We start from the raw sequence: 22,472 nt of genomic DNA, 5'->3' as shown, positions 1-22,472 counted from the left end.
GTCTGAGTCTTCAAAGTGAGGAAGAGCTAAAAAAAATTGCTGGGACATGGGAACATTTGACCATTTACCAATTCTTCTCAAAATTTTTAAATGTTATGGATCCACTTTTTTGGTGTGTCTGAGTCTGTTGCACATTAAAATCATAGGAATGCCAAAAAAATCAGAACCATAAAACGTGGAAATATGTGAACAGTTTATTTTCATCTATTGTACACAGCTTCTCTTGTACTAACTTTCTGCCCAGACCTCATTTTTATGATAGAGAAACATTTTATGAAAACCAGCAGACTATTTAAATATATAAACACGACTGTTATTGGTATAATATCGGAAATTCTGAAAAACATCTAGTAGTAACTAGATCAGCATGTCCAGTGATGCATCTTGTATAAAGCTTTGGAAAAAAGTATGGAATCACTTGCTACAAGCATGCAGTTGGCCAGATTTAAGGAAAAAAAAAAAAAAAAAACCACAACAATTGTGTAGCTGACAATCTGTTACACTGCACTGTCTTGGCAAACAGAGGACACGTTGCATGTATAACCTGGACTGCAAACAGTTATGGAAGGACAGGGCAGAGAAAATAAACTTGGCAACATTAAGCATGGGTCTCAAGTAAGTACCCTAAAAGGTGTGGATATACTTCATATTATTAAATAGTACCAGATTAGACATCAGGTCAAGCTGTTAAATTTAGGCTCCTGAACTGCTTCTATGTCCCAGAGACGCCGTCGCGGCTCTTCGGGAGGCTGGTGGATAAAAGTGCCTGTACCCAGGGGCCGGGGGCGCAGTCAGTGCGTCCCTCCCTGCCCGGTGCCTCCCAGCACTGCGGCTGTGTCCGGGCTGAGCGTCCCAGGAAAAGTCCCCGGAGAAGCGGGTGCTGTGCTGAGCTGTGCTGTGCTGTGCTGAGCTGTGCTGTGCTGTGCTGTGCTGGGCTGTGCTGAGCTGTGCTGTGCTGTGCTGAGCTGTGCTGTGCTGAGCTGTGCTGTGCTGTGCTGTGCTGTGCTGGGCTGAGCTGAGCTGTGCTGAGCTGTGCTGAGCTGTGCTGAGCTGTGCTGGGCTGAGCTGGGCTGGGCTGAGCTGTGCTGAGCTGGGCTGGGCTGAGCTGTGCTGAGCTGGGCTGGGCTGAGCTGTGCTGGGCTGGGCTGGGCTGGGCTGTGCTGAGCTGGGCTGAGCTGTGCTGAGCTGAGCTGAGCTGTGCTGTGCTGAGCTGTGCTGTGCTGTGCTGTGCTGTGCTGGGCTGGGCTGGGCTGGGCTGTGCTGTGCTGAGCTGAGCTGTGCTGTGCTGTGCTGTGCTGAGCTGAGCTGTGCTGTGCTGTGCTGAGCTGTGCTGTGCTGTGCTGTGCTGTGCTGTGCTGTGCTGTGCTGGGCTGGGCTGGGCTGTGCTGGGCTGGGCTGGGCTGTGCTGTGCTGAGCTGTGCTGTGCTGAGCTGTGCTGTGCTGGGCTGGGCTGTGCTGTGCTGTGCTGTGCTGTGCTGAGCTGTGCTGTGCTGTGCTGTGCTGTGCTGTGCTGAGCTGTGCTGTGCTGTGCTGTGCTGAGCTGTGCTGTGCTGTGCTGTGCTGAGCTGAGCTGTGCTGTGCTGTGCTGAGCTGGGCTGGGCTGTGCTGTGCTGTGCTGGGCTGGGCTGTGCCGTGCCGTGCCGTGCCGAGCTGAGCTGTGCTGTGCTGGGCTGGGCTGGGCTGTGCTGAGCTGGGCTGTGCTGTGCTGTGCTGGGCTGAGCTGTGCTGTGCTGTGCTGTGCTGTGCTGGGCTGTGCTGTGCTGTGCTGTGCTGTGCTGTGCTGTGCTGTGCTGTGCTGAGCTGTGCTGGGCTGAGCTGTGCTGTGCTGGGCTGTGCTGTGCTGTGCTGTACTGTGCTCTATGCGGGAGTGCTGCCGCAGCCCTCACATCGCTCATCCCGGGGACGGCCCCCGGTGGGAGCCGGATGCTGCGTGCGCCCCGCAGAGCCGCTCCGGGACATTTCCTTTATGTTTTGTAGAAATGACCCAGGTCACTGCCACTGCCTGAACTTCCTTCTTTTTTTTTTTTTTTTTTTTTCTTTTTCCCTCCTATGGTGTAATCAGTGCTCTGTTGAATATTCGTCACTGCCAAACCAGAGCGTTGTAAACACAGCAGCCCTTCCCTCCCCAGAGACCTGAGGAAGATGCGTTGGGCATCAGGGCTGATGCTGAGGCGGGACCTCCCCCGGCCCATCCCGCTGCAGGCAGGCGGGCTGAGCCCTGGGGCCGCCTCGGGCTGGCTGGTTCCTGCGGCCCGTGCCTCGCCCCTCGGGCCGGGGCAGGGCCGAGGCGTGCTGCAGCAGACGTGCCGCTGGGTCAGCCCTGGGGTGCGCGCCCTGGAGTATTGGCCGCCATTGCCGGCTGCTTGAGGCAGGACCTCAATGTTTGAAGCAAAATACTTCCGAGGTGACACTGCAGGAGGCTTTGCGTTTCCTGGCATAACAGAAGTTATGGTAACTGTTGGTGAGGAGGGGGCACACAAAGTGACGCCACATGCGAGGCAGGGGAGGGAGGCCGCGGGAGAAGCCACAGTCGCCAGCAAAACTGGAAGGGAGCAGCGGCGCTCCCGGCGTGCGGCCCCTCTGCACTCCCGCCTGTCCTCAGCTCACCCGGCAGCGCTGGCCGGCAGCACACCTGCGATGGAACATGGAATTTCCTTGCAACGTAAAGCAAAAGGAGTCTCTATCTTTTGGGTTTCTTCCACGATGCAAGTGAAATGGAAAGAAGGAAGTGTTTGGCTGGAATGCCTGGAAGAGAAGGGAGAGAGAGCAGAAGAGGGGGGCTGGGACAAGGGCTGGATTTAGGAATATGGAGGGAGGGAGGGAGGGAAATGGAGAGGAAGGGCTGCCAGCAGCTGCTGGCGCTGAAAGAGAACAGGAAATAAGAGACGATAAGAGTAAAGGGAGGAGGGGCAGAGGATGACGTTGCTGTGGTGGGCAAGGGCCATCTGAGACTCGAAAAGTGTGCCTGCCACTTGATTAATGTGTTTGAAAAATTCTGGGATGTCAGGAACGCTGTCAAACAGGTGACCTAACACAGTTCCGATGATTTCACCCTGTGCTATGTGTGCTTACTCTGGCCAGCAAGGATCAACCTTTACTTGAATATCTTAGTTGCTAAACTAGTTTTGGGTTGCACATTTAGCAAATATATGTGGAAGACTCTGATAGGATTGCATTGAGATTTTTTCAGGGTCCCTTCATCAATAATGCTAATGCTTTCCACGGGCAATGACAGCTCTGGAGCAAAAGAACATTTGGTGTTAGAAGCAAAGGGCTCTGTAATAGTTTGTGCTCTTTACTGCTGCAGAAAAGCTTACACTCCGCCGAGCACAATGTAAAACTGCATCCCAACTCAGGGGACTGCTTAGAAGAGTGACTTTAGCACTAGATCCCAGGTATATAAACAACTGGACACAACTTGAAGGACATTTATTTGTATAAAAGCATCTGTCTCTTTTCAGACTAGTCTACTGTGCAAAAAATGTGGTGACTTGTTTGTGTAGTGCTTCCTATCTCCAGTGATAAGCTTACTAAAATTAGGAGTTATGAAATAACTTAATTTTTAAACTGCTAACAACTGTCGGGTTGAAATTCACAAATTTGCAAAGAACTAATTTAATGTCCTGAATTTAATCCCTGCTGGTATGTTTCAATCCTAAAGACAAATATATTTCACCAAAATAAAATCTTGTTTTTTAATGGTGTTTTTATTCCCACATTGAGCATCCTATTTGTATGCTTTATTTTATTGGGGTTTGAACAGCAATGTTTTGGAGTGGGAGGCTTCTAGGGTGGTTTCTGTGAGAAGCTGCCAGGAGCTTCCCCATTCCCCATGTCCCACACAGTCAGTGCCAGCCAGTTCCAAGGCCACTGGCCAAGGTTGAGCCCATCAGTGACGGTGGTAGCAACTCTGGAATAACAGATTTAAAAAGGGGAAAAAAGCGATTGTGCAGCTGCAAACCAGAAAGAGGAGTGAGGATGTATGAGAGGAGCAGCTCTGCAGACATCAGGTCAGTGAAGGAAGAGAGGAGGAAGTGCTTCAGGCACCAGAACAGAGAGTTACTTGCAGAATGTGATGAAGACTGTAGTGGGGCAGGCTGTCCCCTGCAGTCCACAGAGGTCTGCAGTGGAGCAGAGATTCACCAGCAGGCCATGGAATACCCATGCTGGAGCAGTCTGTTCCTGAAGGACTGCGCCCAGCTGAAGAGGCCCACGCTGGAACAGTTTGAAAAATTGCAGCCTGTAGGAAGAATTCACGTTGGATAAGTTCATGAAGGACTGTCTCCAATGGGAGCCACCCCACAGTGAAGCAGGGGAGGAGTGTGAGGAGTCCTCCCGCTGAGGAGGAAGGAGCAGCAAAGACAAGGTGTGATGAACTGACCAAGCCACCAGTCCCAGCCCCCCTTCTCCACTGAGGAAGAGGTAGAGAATTTGGGAGAGAAGTTGAACCCGGGAAGAAGGGAGGGGTAGGGAAAAGTGTATTGGTTCTATTTCTGATTATCTCACTCTAATTCAATTTATTATCAAACAAGTCAGTTTCCCCAAGCTGCGTCTGTTTTACCTGTGACAGTAATCAATTAATGATCTCTCTCTACTTTGATTTCTACCCACAAGACTTTCAGTGTATTTTTCTCTTTGTCCAGTTGCAACAGGGAGTGGTAGGGTGGCTTTGGTAGGCACATGGCTTCCAGACAGGGTTAACCCGCCACATTTATTTAAGACATAAAATATTCCCCTTACCCAAAGATCTGATGGCAATGGCCTAGTGATTTGCCCTTTTCAGAAATTAATGTTATGTTTGCACTATGACTGTGTTTTTGGGGTCTCTTTTCAATTTTTTTCTTTCAAGAAGCTCATACCTAGCGTAGATATATAGGAAGGGTTCCATTGTTCCTAGGCACTGTATGGGAAAACGGTGAGAGGTAGATAATCCATGTGTTCCTTTGGATTCATTGGAGATATCATATACCTTTCCACTTGCTCTTATATACAAGTGTCTCTGCCAGTCTTCCTATGGGCTAGATGGTGTTGGAGTAATAAGGCAATAAAGGATTGACAAGGTTACATTTAATTTTCTAGAGCACAGTAATCTCCAGTTCTGTTTAGGATTCCTGTGTATGATTTTACCCCAGTACTCTTCTTACTTTTCTTAATAATGCTGCATAGCAAAACTCAGATGCCTGCACTTACCATCTGCATAGGACCCGCATTCCTTGGAAGAGTTCACATGGGACCTACCAAGGCCTTTCTGTTCAGGTGACCACAGCCACAGTCAAAGTCAGATAGCAATTGTTGTTACCAGCGCAGCAGAGCAGCCCAGATTCCAGGAAAAGTTGTTTCTATAAAGAGAAGAACATGGTTTAAAGATCCTTGAATCCTAACCAGAGATTTCAAACCTTTATAGTATCAGTTCAAAATGAAGATAGAAAAAATGGAGAGGCAGACAAAATGGAATTTGTAGTTCAAAGTCCCTGATATAAAGCAAATTCTTAATGATACTAGAGCTATTTTCACTATTGTCACAGTAAGTTATTAGCTGCGTTTTGTGAAAAACAACTGTGTTTTTTACTGCTGAGGAATGTCCTGTCTTACAACCATTGTCTTTGCACTGTGTTTGCTGTAGATCGATGCCTCCATTCTCCAGTACTTTGGAAGCCACACAAGAAGAGCAGTTCTCTATGCACCTCCTGCTCACCATGAAACTGACCGTCTGCTCTGTCAGCGAATCCTGGCAAAACATGGATATACAGTCACAGTCCTTGAAAACAGGGGACTCGTGGAAGATCTGAGGCATGAGGGCCCTTACAGTAAGAATAATTGGACTTAGTTAATATGTTAATTAGTAAGCGTGGTCACTAAATGTAGAATTGATCCAGTGTTCTTCAACAAACATAAAGCATAAAAACTCTGATAAAAGTATTGCTAGAAGCCATATTCTAGCCTTCCTCAGATGTGTGGATAATTTTAGGTGATTATTCCATTAGCTATACCCTTCTGTAAAAAAATGCAGAAGAGTAGTTCATCATAGTCTTGACAACTAAATCAGATCAGTTTGGTTCCTGATGACTTCTCATACCAACTTCATCAATATAATGGAGGATTTTCAATAGAATGTTTCATAACAAAACACATACCTGCTACACTTTCTACCTTATCCTTTTCTCTCCTAAAGAAAACTTGTTTGTGTGAAGGTTATTTTTTCCTCTAGGAATATTTTGATTGTTCTGTAAATTTGTTAAAGAATGCAATATAGAACAAGTACATTTTGCACTTTATGCTGAATCTGGGATAGATTACTCTTAGTTCTCAGTTCCTCTTGAAATTTGATCCACACTTCAAGCAGTCTACTGAAGAATCCTGATCTATTGCACAAAGGCCTGTAGCTTTACTGTGTAGAGTTACACTGTGTTTGATAGAGAAGTTTGGGCACCAGCTAGCTATGTGATGACCATATTTGAGTGTTCTTGGACACGTCAGAGGTATGAACTGAAATTGTGATACCACTTTGGTCTTGGAAGTCAATTCAGGAAATGGAAGGCTTTGGAAAAAGTACATAGGTTACTATTCTGCCAGAAGAAAAATGGTATAGTTGGGTATTTCTTGTGCTAAAGGGAGTACTGTTTGCATCATTCAGGCTTGTGATATACTTCTGGAGCTACCAGAGAGCTTGGGTTTGCTTTGAGTTTTAACCAAACCAGATAATTTCATAGATAAAAACTACAGTTACTTAGCATGCTTGAGATTGCTCAAAATTCCATCATTAATTTCAAGTTTCTCTAAGAAACTTTACTGAAAATGAGATACATGTGGTTTTCTTTGGCAGACAGTATCAAAAAGTAGTAAATTTTCTTCACCTTACTCTTACTTTAATCTAGTTTTGTAGTCATCTTTTAGCAACTCTTTGCCTTGAGTACTTTCCATTTGAGATGCACCATATCTTGCAGACTTTGCTAATGTCAGATGGGCTGCAGAGAAAAGTTGTTGTCTCTGGGGACCATGTGCACCATCTCTGTGAAATATTTTTGTTTCCAATGGCCAAGGAAGTGGGTATGCCAAATTCAATTACAACTTAAGCAGAAAAAAAAAAAAGAAAAAAAAGAAAAAAGAAAAAAAAAAAAGACTGTACTAGATTTTCCTGCAGTGCTGAGTTCAGATTATTCTCCTGTTCAGTTTTTACACTCCAAATATTGGCTCTGCAGAAGTGAGCTTAACTGTGGATATTTATACTTTACAGGCCAGAATCAGTACTTCCTGTAGTGTTTTTCCAGTAATAATAATAAAAAAAAATATAAAAAGGTCAGGTATTTTCCAGAAACATCCCACATCTTCCAGCAGATGTTGGATTATGTAAAAATGTCAAATGCTTGCCAACTTAAGGCAAAGAGTAAGACTCTACTGCCATTTCATGGCAGCATAAATCTGCCTTAAACTGTTCTCTGTTAAGTAAGTGTATGCTTTAAGATTATTATTTAAAAAAAAGAAGTAATGGAGCATATCTACATACCAACTCAATGATATTTTCTTACAGCTAAGCAAATTACATTCAAAGTTAATTTTCTTCCCCAGTAGATGATGGGGTTTACTCTTCTGATACTCCTTATTTTGGAGAAGGGTATTTTGAGCTATGCATTGGCATAATATTTTTCTAAGAGGAGTGTTATAAGTTATTAAAAATATGTCCTTTAGGCCCCAATTAAAAATATATACATAATGAACTTAGAAAAGTATGAGTGCTGTAAAAATCTAAAAAAAGAGTAATTTCTTATTACTTAATATTACATAGCAGCTCTATAGGGTGCTTTTATTTGTGTGCAGTCTTTCTCACTCATGTATCTTTCAAAGTTCACTCTCAATTTGAAAGGATTTTTTTGTTTTGAATGGCTGAGAGCCAAAACTGTGGCTGAAGTCATATATGGAAAAAAATTCACCACAAAACATTCCTAACTTTTTTTTTTGTGCTGGCTTGTTAAGAATTTTGAGACCAGTTCTGCTGCCATGTGAAACCCATATGTGACAGCTCTGCACACTGATCTTCCAGAAAGATCCTCAACACCTGGGCTGCAGCACTGTATTGACTTCATTGCAGTCAGAGAGAAACATCAGGGGAATAGTTTTCTTCAGTGGAAATTTTTCACTTCTTACAAACCAACCAAAACCATTTTGAGTTTTGGTAACTGGAAAGCAATTGGCTAAAATGAAAAAAAACATATATATTTTTTAATCATAGCAAAGAGACTGTGGTTTATGGGTTTATGGGTATCAAGAATCCATACAGATGTTTTCTGCAGTAAAGCATACATTATTCAACCCCCTAAATTTTCACTGAAAAATAGCTTTGTCAGTGAATTCTCAAGGAGCTTTGCTTGAACAAAAAGTAGTTGTGCTTTCACCATTCCTTAGCAATTAAACCCACATGGAGGGAAAATTTCATGGACTGATGATACCTGTGCCTGGTCTGATTACCACCTTGGGAAATATGCTTTGACATGGTCAGTATCTCCAGTAAATATCCATGGTAAATCTGTTTTGAAGTAAGCAGTTCAAAAGAAGTTGCTGATGAGCAAACAGCTCATCATAACAGCTGATAAGAAAGGTACCAGGTTGTATTGGCCAGCACATCTACAAATGGCACATTTGTTTGGTCTGACAAGTCTTCCTTCCTCCCTCCCTTCCTCCCTCCCTCTATCTCTTAATCCCTCCATCCCTCCCTCCATCATTTATAAAATATGAAAATCTGCTTGTCCTCTGGAGGAAGCCCTACAAGCCCTACACTTACTGCCAGGCTTTCTCAGGGGAGATTTGCCATACTGAGCTGTACAAGCCTCTGAGCTTCCTTGCCTTAGCCCAGGACAGAGCTGTGTTGCTCTATCAGAGGTGAGTGGGATGAGCCACCTGGCTTCAGAGCCCCCTTAGATCCTCCCAGAGTGGCAAATACTAAGGAAGAACTTGCAAAATATTTTCCAGTGTCTTCTGCCTTCCCTGTTCTTCCAGTCTGAGAAGCTCTCATTTTTGTTGCCACAGTAAAGATTAACAGTATGTGTCTGTCCCTATGACTCTCTGCTACCCTCCCAACATTTTGACAACATTTTTTAAATGGAAAGTTTTACCTCGGAAATCTGTTTCACTAGTAGGTATTTCTGCCCTCCAAAAATAACGTTCTCTAGGTATTTCTGCCCTCCAAAAATAACGTTCTCTGCTGCCTGAATCTTTTCTGAATTCCATACTTTGCCCAGATGACATCTTCAAAGATAAATAAACTACTTACATCTTTCCTTACAGAGACATCAGTTTTTCTGTCCTTTGCTGAATGTGCCTGCCTCATTACTCTTTGGTGATCCTTCCTTAATAGGCATTTCCTTCATTTCTCAATTCCTCACCTTTACTGATAGTTAAGAAAATCTCAGCAAACTTCAGGCTCCAAGAAATGTGTGCAGTTGTATGTTACAAGTCTGACTGGCCAATTTTAATTCATTCTGCAATAGCATGCAAAATTCTGTCATTACTACTAGCTTTTGGAATGGAAAAGATTGTGCATAAGCTCAGTGGTAGCCCATCAGTTTGACCATAGACAAAAGCACAGGTATTCAGGCTCCTGACAAACTGAGTGCATCATAACATTATATGCTCCCTGCTGCTGTTAGTAATTTGGCAGAAGCTTTTGCAATTGCAATGAGGGATTTTAAAAAAAGAATCATAAACCATTTTCATAGTATTGCTTTTACATGATCATTTCCTATTTTTAGAATATTGCAGTTAAGTATTTAAAATTTAATATTGCCTCTTTTTTCGGTTTGAATGACATCCATTGAAGTTTAAATTTTAGCCATGCCATTAGAAAGATCACTATAATACAAATATTGATTTGGGTTGAGATTTTTTGGTGTGATTTATTGTTCCATAAAATAAGTATTGAAACCATCTTAGCTTTGTTTGATATTTAGCTTTTCTGTCAATTTCCATGGAAATCAACACCATTTTCATGTCCTGTTCATTTTCCTGACATTGTTAAGTAGGGATCATATACTACATAGATACTTAAATTTACATATATTGCAAAGAATATTAGTTATTTCCTCTTTTCCGACATTGTCAATATACACTGAATTATCTCCTGTTTTCTGCCATTTTAAAAGCATGCTATGTCTAAATACTTGGCTGTGTAAACTAGGCCCTAGTTCCAGCAACTAACATGATGTAGCTTTCTGCAGATGTGGGAGTGGTGCTTGGGTGGAGCTGCACCAGAACAGGAAGGGATGATTGAGACAACAGACCCATGGGAGCAAATCTGAGCAAATCTTGGCCTTTCTCTTTATGTGCTTGGCTCAAGAGATCTGTCTGGTATTTAAAGTGGCACTACTTATGTATTACAGCAAGGAGTAAATGCTCTCTCACTGATAAAGCCACCCGAATATATTCAGGCATAATTCATTTTGCTGTAAAATGGTCATATGAGAATTATGGAATTATGGAAGATAAGGCCTCTGCTGCCCCCGTCTTGGCTCTCTGTGGAGAGCTCATTTGTTTCTTTGTACCTAGTGGTTGTCATTCCCAGTGGTAAAACCTGGTGTTTGAGGATGTCCGGGAACATGAGGCTGCAGGAGCAAGCATAGGTGTTGTGGAGTGATGCTAGCTGTAAAGTTTTCTGTCTCTCTATATATTGGATGAATAAAAAAGTAGCTGAGGGGGTGGACAGATGAAGGAAAATTCTCATTTTATTTTCTTCAAAAGCAATTTTCCAAGTCAATCTTTGTCAGTTTTTCATTTTGGTTTTTTTGTTATCCTTTGGAAAAATTAATTTTTAAAGAAAATTTACATCTTTTATGGAAGAAATTACTCAGTTCAATTTACTTTGCAGTTTGAGTTACAAGGCCAGAAAATGTTGCCACATCGGTTAGAGAGGGAGAAAACTAGGATAGAAACTGTATGAGTCACTGTCAGAGCTAGGATGAAATGCATGTTCTTTGCTATATATCTTTATTCCTTTATCATATTGTACCACCTCTCACTGTTCATGCTTTTGACCAGAAGCTAAATAGGAAAAGGATCAGCTTAATTGCTGACATCTGGCCAACAGCAAGCACTTGCAGAAGTGCTCCTTCACAAGTGCAGCCAGTAGAAGTTTCGTCAGAGCTGCTAATTAGTCTAGAGAATAAACTACAGCCATGGGTTTCAGAGGCCCCCAGGGCCATGGCTGGTGACTGTCAGACACGCGTTTTTCATTTTCCAAGACATACCAGACCAGCAAAATTAGTGAAAATGAGAGAAGGTGCTAGATACAGGAGGACACAGTGATGCTCTTTCTTCAGTGAGTGTGAAGGCTGGTATGTTTGGGTGAACAGAGGTACTCGTTAGGACAAAGTGTTAATGAATTCTGCTGCCAAGGCGAAAAGAACAATCTGTTCATCACGCCTGTAGTAATCGGGGCATGATGTACTACAACAAAGTTGTTATTAGGAAATCTGTTTTGGGAGTAAAGGTAGTGAAGTAATCAAATGGATTCCCTGGAGCTGTGGATCATTCAATCTTAGATGTCTTGAAATATTAGGTAAAGAGATTTTATTGGGTGTAGTGAGTCCCCTGGTGGGGTAACAAGATGGTCTCTCAGACTACTTGGAGTATATGACTAGCCTTGAGAAAATCAGGCAGACAAAAAACTGAAGAGGGAAAATGATAATTTCTAAAGATGTAGAGATTTCAGGTATGAATCAGTTGTAGTGACTTGGAGCTTGGAGGAACAAACAATATGTAGTTTACAGCATCTTCTTAAAATGCAAAATATTCTCAAACCCGCCAACATTTATGAGAATATATTCCTGAGGGAATGGGAAAAGGGGAAGGGAGGAAAAATCAGTAGTGCTTAGGTAATAGCCAACTGAACTTTGAGAAAGTAAATAGCAAATAGTGTATTGTGAAATAGGGATATTTTTCATGGGATGGCATGTAAAATAAGTACTAAGAGAATCAAATTTTCTCCCTTAGTGAATATTTTTCTATGGCATTAGGAATACATCAACTAGAGTAGGAAACACTAGTTTTAACTTTTTTTCTTTTTTCTTTTCTTTTTTTTTTTTTTTAATTTTTCATAATACAGTTAGGAAGAGCCCCTACTAGCTGTTTATTTCAGCCTCAGACAAATTTCCATGAAATCCAACTAACTTTAGCAAACAATTATAAAGACTGAAGGCCCCAAGGAAAATTTCTTGTGTGTTCTGTAAACATCTGGTTGCCATTTTCAATTACAAGGACCAACCCACTGAAGGAAGCAGTTTAGGTTTTTTGGAACAGAAATGGGACACTGGGGTTTTTGTTCTTTTTCATAGTGGAGAGTAAAGGAAATGTCAGGAATAGAGAGGTCACTAGATGCTCAGCTTTTATAAATACAAAAGTCTCTGAGAAAATTAAAGTAAATTGAAATCAGGTTCTGAAAGTGTAAACAACCCTGTGGAAGTAAGGTTAAATAAGCAGGACTGGAGATCCTAGCATGCCAGCAAAAGCACAAGATCATTCTATCATAAGTAAGTAATTTAAAATACTGTGCAAAATAATAATGGTGAAACTAGCCACAGAAATAGTTTGTGGGCTACCATACAAATACTTATGTATATTCAAATCCAGCCGTTGTACCTTCCCAAAAATGCTTTTGGTTAACTGTTGGTACCAAACTGGTTGGTTTCCTAATGCAAAATATATGTCATGTGAGTCCTGAGCTAAGGTTTGACAAATAAAACACACATTTTAGAAACACTTCTTTGTTTGTTGTTTAACAAGGAGCTTTGTGAACAAGCTAAATAGGTAGAAATGTGATCCTCAGAGCATACTGAGTTACAAGCATGTAACAGATTTAATCTGCTTCCATAACATGGAAGTTCATTTAGTTTTGGGGAGGAAATACATACCAGAAATACATTATCTTGATAATTTTTTAGTTTTGCTTTTAGCAATTAATCTCATGCCACACACATCATTGGTTTCGGTACAAGACATAACTTTCTGACATACACAAAGGAATTCTGCTCTCCAGTGTGATGCTGTGGTTTCATGTTAGAAAATCTAAATGCATCATATAGTTTTCTGAACAATATGTATTCTTATTCCTAATTACTACCAGAACATGTTCATGCTTTGTAGAAGAGCACACAATTTCTTTGTATTACTAAAATAAACCCTCTGTAAGATTGTACTGAATCCTGTGTTTCAAATTCACACTTTTCATTTAGAAATTAAAATTCTTCATTTGTTTATAACAAAATTATAAGGACATTGAGCTCTGCCAGGTAAAACCAAAATATAGCATTTAGTCCTAAATGTACCAAATATATCTTTCTCTGAATGTTCTATTTACTTTTTAAACAGAACATACAGTCCAGTGGAGAATAGTATTTAAGGGGGCTGACTTAGAGATTACAATAATTAAAATGATACACACTGATTACACAGTGAGCTAAAATTAAAACTTTACTGGAATAAATTATGTCATGTTAACAGAATCTGAAAAACACCAGTGTCCAGGAAGATCTACACATCGGCCAAAGGGAAGCAGCAATGTGCATGGCTACTGAAATTAAATAAATACAAGGGATTTAGGCATCAGTATAGCTGCTTTGAACTATGCTAGTAACATGCAAATCCTGTAAAAAGCTTTGAGGCAATTTTTCATAACTGTAGTGTGTCGGATAAGAAGGTAGCAGCATACAATTGCCTTTAAAAGTATTTTCTAAATGCTTCCCTTTAAGAAATCCCAGCTCTGATAGGGTTCAAGCAGAGTCTCTGGTTTATAAATATATATGTCTGTTCCTAAATGTCAGATAATTGTCTGCTAATATAGGTGCTGGGAGAATGTCAGTCAGTCTAGCCAGAAGCCTGTCACCATCCTGCCAGAGCACTCTCTGTAAGGGATTGTTGGTTAGGACTGTTCAGTGATTTGGCTGCTGGAAGCTGTGGACCCTTTTTGATGCAGTCTCTGGCTCTGAGCCCTGGTCAGCTGTGAGAAGTGTGCTGCTGCCTTTCATCACTGTGCTCCCATTTTAGGTAGCGACATTCTATACCACTGAAACAAAAACATTTTTTTTTTTTTTTTTTTACTTTGGCGATCATGACTTTTATTGGTTCAGGCAGCAAAAAACTTACACACTGTGTAGGCCTTTATTGTAATTTGCAGCCAGCCCACTCCATTCCTAGGTTCAGATTCCAACTTTCTCCAGCTGCATCCACTTTCAGCTGACAGCTCTTTTGAATGCTGCCTCCCAAAGCCACCCCAGACATCAAAAGTGCAGTAGCCACCCACGGTTTAGAACATGTTCCTGAAAATTTCACACAATGCATTGTTGTTATGCTGGCTTATTTTACATCAAAAGGGAGCCTTTTCTTCATGATTATTCTACCCTTCTGATGTTTATTGTACTCCCTCAGAGTTGATTTTTCAATGTAATATTGAATATTTTATTACTTAGCCCCTGAGGTTATCAATTTGGAGATAATCCTAGTTTGCACAGATGTCAAAGAGAATAGAAGCTCCTCTGGCGTTCTCAGAAATTGAAACTATTTCTCAGTTTCAAGTTAGTTATGAGTCCTTCAGATTTCTGGAAAAATTATTTCATGCAGAAAATTATTACTAAAAGTGACACCCTGCCCTTGATTAAAAAGGAAAACCCCATATATCATTACTTTCTATAATTTTTGGCAGGCATGTTTCCCTACAAAACAATGTCCATTTTTCAAAACAGAAGGGCAAAATATTGAAGGGATTTGGATTAAAAAGTAACAGTGGATTAGGATTTGAGTAACTTGAGCTGGGAGCAGGATTAAAATAATATAGTCGTAACATGTTTCCTCAATGGTGCCTCACATAAATAGCATACAGTCCTATGCTGATAGAGGGAAGCACAGAGGAGCTGAGTGCAATGCATTTTGGAAAGTTTGAAGCAAATTGTTCAAGTCATAAAGTGTTTCTATAACAAGATTATTGTTGTAATGACTTTGTTTCTGACATTCGTGGTAATGCTTTCAAAAATAAATATTTAGCTATAAAAAGGATTTTCAGTTTTAATTTATAGCAACTACTAAAAGTGTATATATATAGAGCTTACTGAGTGTTCTGTGTTTTGTAAATGCAAGATGAATCTGGCAGAACCACAGTTACTTTAGTTCTGATAGAATACAGCTCAGTTGATCTGTTTATTGAAGAGGGATTTTTGGTGTCAAATGGTAAGACAAGATAATTTTTTTGTTTATTTGGAAGAAAACCAGTTCACTACTTTTTTTTTTTTTTTTTTCCTGCAACAGGTGAAATAGAAAACATATCAGCATACCAAAGTACTGTTCAACAGGATGATAGAAAAAATAGGAACAAGATATAGATATTTTGGAGCAAATCAATAAGCATTTTTCTGTCTAAATAGGAATTAGGCATTTAAATTTTTTTCCCATTTGGCTTCAGCAAGTGTAGAATAAACCTCTCTCACTTCAGGTTTCACAGCCACAGTGAGGCCAAGTATCAGTGGAGCCTGTCTAGAAGTCATTCTTCAACAAAAAATAATTGAGGTAATTTTCTATAAAGATGAGGCTGAAGTCATGGACTTTAAATACATAGAGCTTGACGTGTTAGCCCTATTTTCCCTTGGAATGTAGTGTTAGGGCTTTAAGAAAAGCTCTGAGGATAAAAAAAAAGAAGTATTTGGAAAGTACTAGCTCAGAAGGTAACTGTAATCTAGTTAGGTTGCCTTTTTATGACAGGATGATGTGTGAAGTAGGAGAAAGGATCACGTTTTCTTCCTTTACCCAGCTCCATGGCACATATGATTTACAGTACAGATGTTAAAGTACACATTTTTTTTGCAAATCTAACAATATGAGGATATCTGTTGATCTTCAAAAGCGAGGTCTGATCCGACATTTCTTTCAAATGTTTGCAGAGATAATTTTAAGGTCTCCTTTAGAGTCCATGTTTTATGGATGCTCTAAATGGCATTCCAGATATCTGTCATTGACTTCCACTACCCCATGGCATGCCAGGTGAGTAAAAGTGAAAGTCAGTATAGTGTGATATATAGAAAGCAGTATCTGTGAAGTACAGTTGGAAACTCTTACTTTAGGCATGACTTAATTATTGCATCACTGTCTTCTGCGGTTTTGTCTAACTCATAAATAAAATGGGTCAATTCCCCTAGGTCTAGGGACAAGTGATGCAGTATGGCTCATGTCCATGTATCTAAACTTTTCTCTGTCTGAGGGTGGCCTGCTTCTTACTGAGTTTTAGGAACTGTCACTGGCTTAGGCTGTCTCCTAGGGCAGTGCATGGCCACCCAGAGAGAGGAGAACAAATGCAGTAGATGAGTGCAGGCCAGTGTTTGAGCCTGTGTCCTGACACTGTTTAGTTTAGCCATTGCCTTTATTCCCAAGTGGGTTTTTTTTGGGTGTTTTTTTTTTGTTTTGTTTTGTTTTGTTTTCTTTTTTCAGTATTGCTTCATGTCTCCTGGGTATTACGGAACCTGGCACATTAACAAAGATAGGTGTAGGTGCCTGAGTGCTCTAATTGCAGTGATGAATGTCTGTGATTTGGATCTTAAAATATGTTTTTTGTTTCTTGCATATGTGATCAAACAACATTATTTCAACATTGTAATTGGTATCCTCATTCATTGTAATTAGAATGAGACAGGACATTAAGATAAATAAAGGCATTTACTCCCTAACTTCTTATTCTGGGGCTGCTATATATCCATAGAAGGGAAGAGGCTGTTTTCTCAGCTCTAGTTCCGTTTCTACCTTTTAAAGTCAATGGTGAATTCTCATTAGTACCATAATTCAGAGGGCTTCTCAGCTCAGGTACCTAAAGTTCTGTTGCAGAGTGGGAGATGTAGAAATGTTGGAATGAAATGCAGGATGGGAAATAATCACAAGCTGGCAATTTGGTTTCCTTGGGTAGAATTCCTCCTCTCCCCTAGGAACTACTTTCAAATGGAATCTTCTTTCTAGCCACCAGCTCTTTCTCTTCGTTGTGTGTGCATTTCTAAAAGCCCAGACTTTTCCTTATAATAGTATTATCTGCAGGTTTTGCAATAGTCTAGTGGGGAAAGTTCCTCAGTACCACTTGTTCTTGCTGTTAAGTTCTATGTACACACTCATCCAAGTTATGATGTGCTTCCACAAGGTCTGCAAGGTGCTTTGGGGCTCCAGTTCACTCATGTTCGGCCCTTATGTAGTGGAGTCTCCCCAGAGACATCATGGGGGTACCAGGGCAGGGGCTTGTGTCTCTCTGACAGGGTTACTGGAGTTACCCCACCCAGCATTGTACCTCTGTGCTCCTTTGTGTGTGCATAAGAGAGAAGAGCATTTGCATGTGCATAAGAGAGAAGAGTATTTTGTGGGCAGATCCTGTTCCTGCGGTGTCCCTGGGAGCAGCTGGAGCAGGGTGCTGTTTGAATTCTCCCACCTGCTGCAGTTCCTCTGGGTTCCATTGGACAGCCTGGTCCCTGCCTGTCTCAGCTGCATGACCTTTCTTCCCACATGCACATTCTCTCCCTCCAGTTTTCACCTGCCAATCAACTCTCAGTAGCCTGTCTCTAATATTTCTCAATCTGTCTTTTTTGTCAGGCAGTTTCCCTCTCTACCTTCACAGAAGGTAAGAAAACACCTACACAGATGGATTTAGCTGAGCTTTGGTGGATCTGTGACATCTGTGCTTTAATTAGGTACCAAGTACTTTCATCCCACTGAAGGTTAGGTATTAGTCCCACAATGTGTGGGTGAGAAACATATATAGCAGCTTTGGCTGTTGTGGCTTATGTCATGTATTAAATACATGTAAAGTAAGAATTCCAGCATTAGGGAGCAGTTGGGGTTGTAAGTTATTTTTGCTTGCATACAAGAAGAGAATACCATAATGGGTTATTAGGAGCTGTTAGTTTCACTGAGGCTTACTGTGCAGAAAATATCCATGTGTGGAGAACATACCAGAGTAATCTGAATATTCATCCAAAGCATGGTGTGTAAGCACAGAAGTGTAATAACAGGCTCGAGTGTTTGAATTGCCTCAATGTGTTTGTCATTGGGTCAGAACTGCATATTTTCCTTTTATTTGCTGTCGAACTCTACTACAGCTCAGAAAGTATTTTGGCAGCATATTTTCATACCATGACAGGCTTTGCTGTGATAAAACCTATGGGCTGTTAGAGTTGCAATCTGTAATACAACTCAATGGAGAATTATTCTTAGCCCAACAGTCTTTCCTGGATAGACTGAGAACCATCTAATGCACCTGCCTTACAATACTGCAGTATTCTTCTCCCCATATCAGGCTAATGTAATTTTTGAATGCACTTTTATTTCCAGCATTCTTGATTACACAGAAAGTTATATGGATATAGTTTAATAATACTGCAATTTAATTTTTTTTTATTTTGCTACCTTTGGTTGTCTTACTGACAATTATCTGCAAATTAAAAACCCAACTTTAAAACATTTGCTGCAGGTCTGAAATTTCTTTTTTTTTTTTTTTGTTGTCTGCTATAGTATGGTAATTTATTTATTGAAGAAAGGATTGATAAATCTATTGCATAGATTATGGTGTAAATGGAGAAAGGATTGTCCTGTCCTCCATTCTTATACTTATGCCTGCAATAGATTTCTTTTGCTTCTTTTAGAGAAAGTCATCTACCTTGTATTATCAATTGTTCCACTAAGGAAGATGGTAACTCTTTGACTTAGTAGCTAAGGCAGTTTTAGAGTTTGAGACCAAGTGGAGAAATTAAAATATCGTTACACATTTGAGAATATTTGTGATAGAAACAGGTATCTCTTGGCTTGTAATGATAAGTTTTTTACTTTTGAAATTTGCCTTTGGAAAGCAGGCTTGAAACCTGTTGCTGATATAAATAAACAGTAATAAAATAATTCTTTCAGGCAAGAGTGGAAGTATTATGCCTCTTCATTTGTAGTTTGACCCAATATCCCTCCACAGCACTTGCAAAGTAGCTAAAGCATAGTCAAGCATTACTCTGTTTTTATGAGAGGCACAGCAAGCAACTTTAAATGCCTGTTTCACTGCCCAAATTCTGAACTCAGATGTGACAGTGTTTTATTTCTTGAACTGTCCTTGGAATTAAACTGGTTCCATTTGGTTCACACCAGCCTCTCCTCTACAAAGAATGCTACCCTTGACACTTCAAATCCTTTAAGTGAGGGAGTAGTTGAGCCAAAAAAAAATCCTGATTATCCTCAAGGGGAGTGAGTAGTGACTGTCCTCAGGATTCCTTCAGCCTTTCCCTGGCAGCCACACAGCAACTGTGCAAAGTATTTTGTGAATGAATTGACTGTGTCCAATCATCTCAGCCTCAAGCATAGTGTAGGGTATTTTTTTACATTTAAAATACTTGACTTTGATTAATGTGACAATAGATTTTAGCCTAATTTGGCCAGCTAAGCTAGTGGTTATGGGGCTATGTATTATGGCAGAGTACAGTCGGTCTGAACACACTCTGAAACAGTGAAAGATTTGCATATGGGCAGGTGAATAACTGCTTTCCAGAATAGTTCAGAAAAATATCAGAAACCTCACCATCTTGTCCTGTGCTATCATTAATGTGGAGTGACTGTTTCTTCACTGTTGTCATAGTGAGTCCATATTGGTAATAGCTCATGACCATCAAGGGCCACACCAAAATAGAAATTAAAATGCTTCCAATAATTACTCTTTTAAGGAGAAAATTCCTGAACTTCTAGGTGTGAGACATTCCTTTAGGGAAAGTCTTACAAATGAAATAGTGCTATCAAAAACTTGCAAGAGGACATATCATTAGCAAAGAAAAGCTATTCAGTCCAACAAGTGGCATTCTGATATTTACACAATAAGACAGTCAAACTGCTGTAACCAGAAATAGGCTTCAAAGGATATTTTCTCCTGGAGTGTTATCTGTGAAGCTCAGATCTTCAGAGGTGTAGAATTCCCCACATCCGCAGACCCCATCACACAGCCTGCCTGATGCTGCTGCCCACTGAGAAACAGAAGAGGATAAAATTTAGCCTAGAATCCAGAGGCAGTCAGTGAGGCAGAAGTTCTGTTTTTCAGACGTGTTAGTGCTTCCACTCCTGGCTAGCAAACTATTGGCTCTTATAAATTGACTACATGGCAGGGTTGAAGCCCAACATATTCCTCTGTCCAGTTTGAAATAGGTTTTGTGCACAAACAGCTAATTCCATAAATACGTGCTTCCTCACTCAGATCAGTACAATATGTGCTCCCTCCATTACCATTTAGGAGCTAAGGAGGTTAACTTTTCTTATTTTCCTTGTATACTATGAGGAATTATGACTCACAAAGCTAAAATTTGTATTCATCTAAAACTTTTTTTTTTACAGATCAGGATTGCAACATGCTATAACTGAGTACAGTTGAGTGCATCAATATGTAAAAAATAACTTTTCCTGAAAATCTTCTCTTTACATCCATGCAGCTTTGAGGTGTCTGAAAATATATTTCAGATAAATTTCTCTTAAAAAAGGATCCTGTACAAATCTCAGGATCTCCCTTAGTAGAGGTTCTATAGTCTCCTTAGAGTAAGGTATTCCAGTACTTGATACTTGTGTTTAGAAAGTGCTCTTTATGTACCCTCTGCTGCAAATTAAAATGCTTACTTTGTATCCTGTCTCCACTGATTAAATTGACAACTGACTTTGGATGGGTAAAAATTTATTCAGTGATGGTGTGGTTCAATCCCAGCCATCAGCCAAGCACCACCCAGCCACTCGCTCATCTCCCCCTGGTGGGATGAGGGAGAGAATCAGGAGGGTAAAAGTGAAAAAACTCATGAATTGAGATAGACAGTTTAATAGGGAATGCAAAAGTTGTGTCTGCAAGCAAAGCAAAACAAGAAATTAATTGACCAGTTTCTGTGAGCAGACAGGTGTTCAGCCATTCCCAGGACAGGAGCTTCATAATGGATAGAACCAAATGGGTTAGCTGGGCAAATGCCACCACTCTGAATGTGTGTGTCTTCCCCCACCCCCTGCTCCCTTCTTCCTTCCTCCCCCAGCTTTTATTGTTGAGCACAGCATCATGTTGGTACAGAGCTCTGGGGTAGCTGACATGGCTGCATCCCCTTCCAGCCTCATGCTAATCCCAGCCTCTTTACTGCACGTCAGAGACACCAAGAAGGCACTGACACTCAGTTAAAACACTGGTGAAACTGGTTTGTACCAAATCAAAAAGACACCACTGTGTGAGTTGGTAGACAAAGGATTAACTCCATCCAAGTCAGCCCCTGTAGGAGGTCTTCCACAATCTATCTTCTTTTTCTAACCCTCTACTGAGCCTGGGGAACAATGTTACTGGAAATGTATGACCAACACAAAATGAAGCAGAAGGATTAACCCTTGATAGTTGTTACCACTGTAATCCTCATAAATAGGATTGGTTACAATTTTTTATATCTGCAGGGCTATTATTTAGAATTCTGTGGGGAATTGGCATGGAATAAATTAAAATTTAAATTTTAAAGGAGTGGATTCAGCTCTTTCAGCATCAATAAATACTTGCCAACAACTGAAAAGTTATTTATATTTGCTTTGTTGGTTGTTTTATGTGGGAGTCCAGGGAACAGGGAATATTTCTCTGTCTGCTCTGAGGGGTCCGTACCCCCAGAGATGTACCGACTTTGACCCTCAGCCATGGAGAAAGCTTCCAAGACTTTGAGATAGAAAAGAGTCTACAAGAGTGTGAAAGAGATAGACTTTGAGAGTAGAGTCTACAGGAGTTTATCACAGGGAGAAAGATTTAGGTTTTGGGTTTTTTTTAGTATGAAGGCAAGATGGAGGACATTGGATGTTGTCCTGAGCTGCTTCTTCTTCTTCTTCTTCTTCTTCTTCTTCTTCTTCTTCTTCTTCTTCTTCTTCTTCTTCTTCTTCTTCTTCTTCTTCTTCATCTACTCCATTTTCTGCAGTGTTGGTGGCACAGGGTGATTGGTCAAGGAAAGCTGCAGTCTCAGGTTATGTGGACAGACAAGGGATGAGTTATTGGTAGATGAATGGAAATAAAGTGTGTTTTAAGATTTAATTGGGTGAAACAGCTTTAAAATACCTTGAAACTGTACCTCTCGTAGCCATTTTGCTGTGCTTTTCCTGCTACCAACCTGGTACAGAGAGCATACTGAAGTTTTGATAAGATAACAATAAACAAGAAGCTGAAGACCGAAAACATCCCGTGCATCTCTCTTTCCTGGCACAGAACTGCTACAGGAGGGTCTCCCCCATCAGGGGAGACCTCTGTGGGGCCCAACCAGAGGGGCAAACACCCATAACTGTGTCAGTGTAACTCAATTAAGAAGAGATCATCCCAGGAGTCCCTTGGAGAAGAGCTCCAAGAGTTGGAGGGATCTTTTTTGGCAACAATACTATATTGTTAGTTCTTATGCAGTTCATAAATTTGGTCCTTCTCTGCAGTAGTGCTCTATGGCAAATTGTATTTCTCCATTTTATTT

General features: G+C 40.8%; 1 protein-coding gene across 2 annotated transcripts in view; it reads left to right on the top strand.

Moving 5' to 3' along the window:
* Positions 1-22,472, top strand: part of CPED1 (cadherin like and PC-esterase domain containing 1) — a 144,748-nt gene that overhangs the window by 8,516 nt on the left and 113,760 nt on the right. For both annotated transcript variants that reach the window (XM_021553506.3, XM_021553508.3), the window contains exon 3: positions 5,624-5,807. In XM_021553506.3, the coding sequence (XP_021409181.2) occupies positions 5,624-5,807 (184 nt within the window). The remainder of the gene's footprint in view (positions 1-5,623; positions 5,808-22,472) is intronic.

Source organism: Lonchura striata, chromosome 5 (assembly GCF_046129695.1).
Source record: "Lonchura striata isolate bLonStr1 chromosome 5, bLonStr1.mat, whole genome shotgun sequence".
Taxonomy (NCBI): Eukaryota; Metazoa; Chordata; class Aves; order Passeriformes; family Estrildidae; genus Lonchura; species Lonchura striata.
This window is presented reverse-complemented; position numbering and strand designations above follow the sequence as displayed.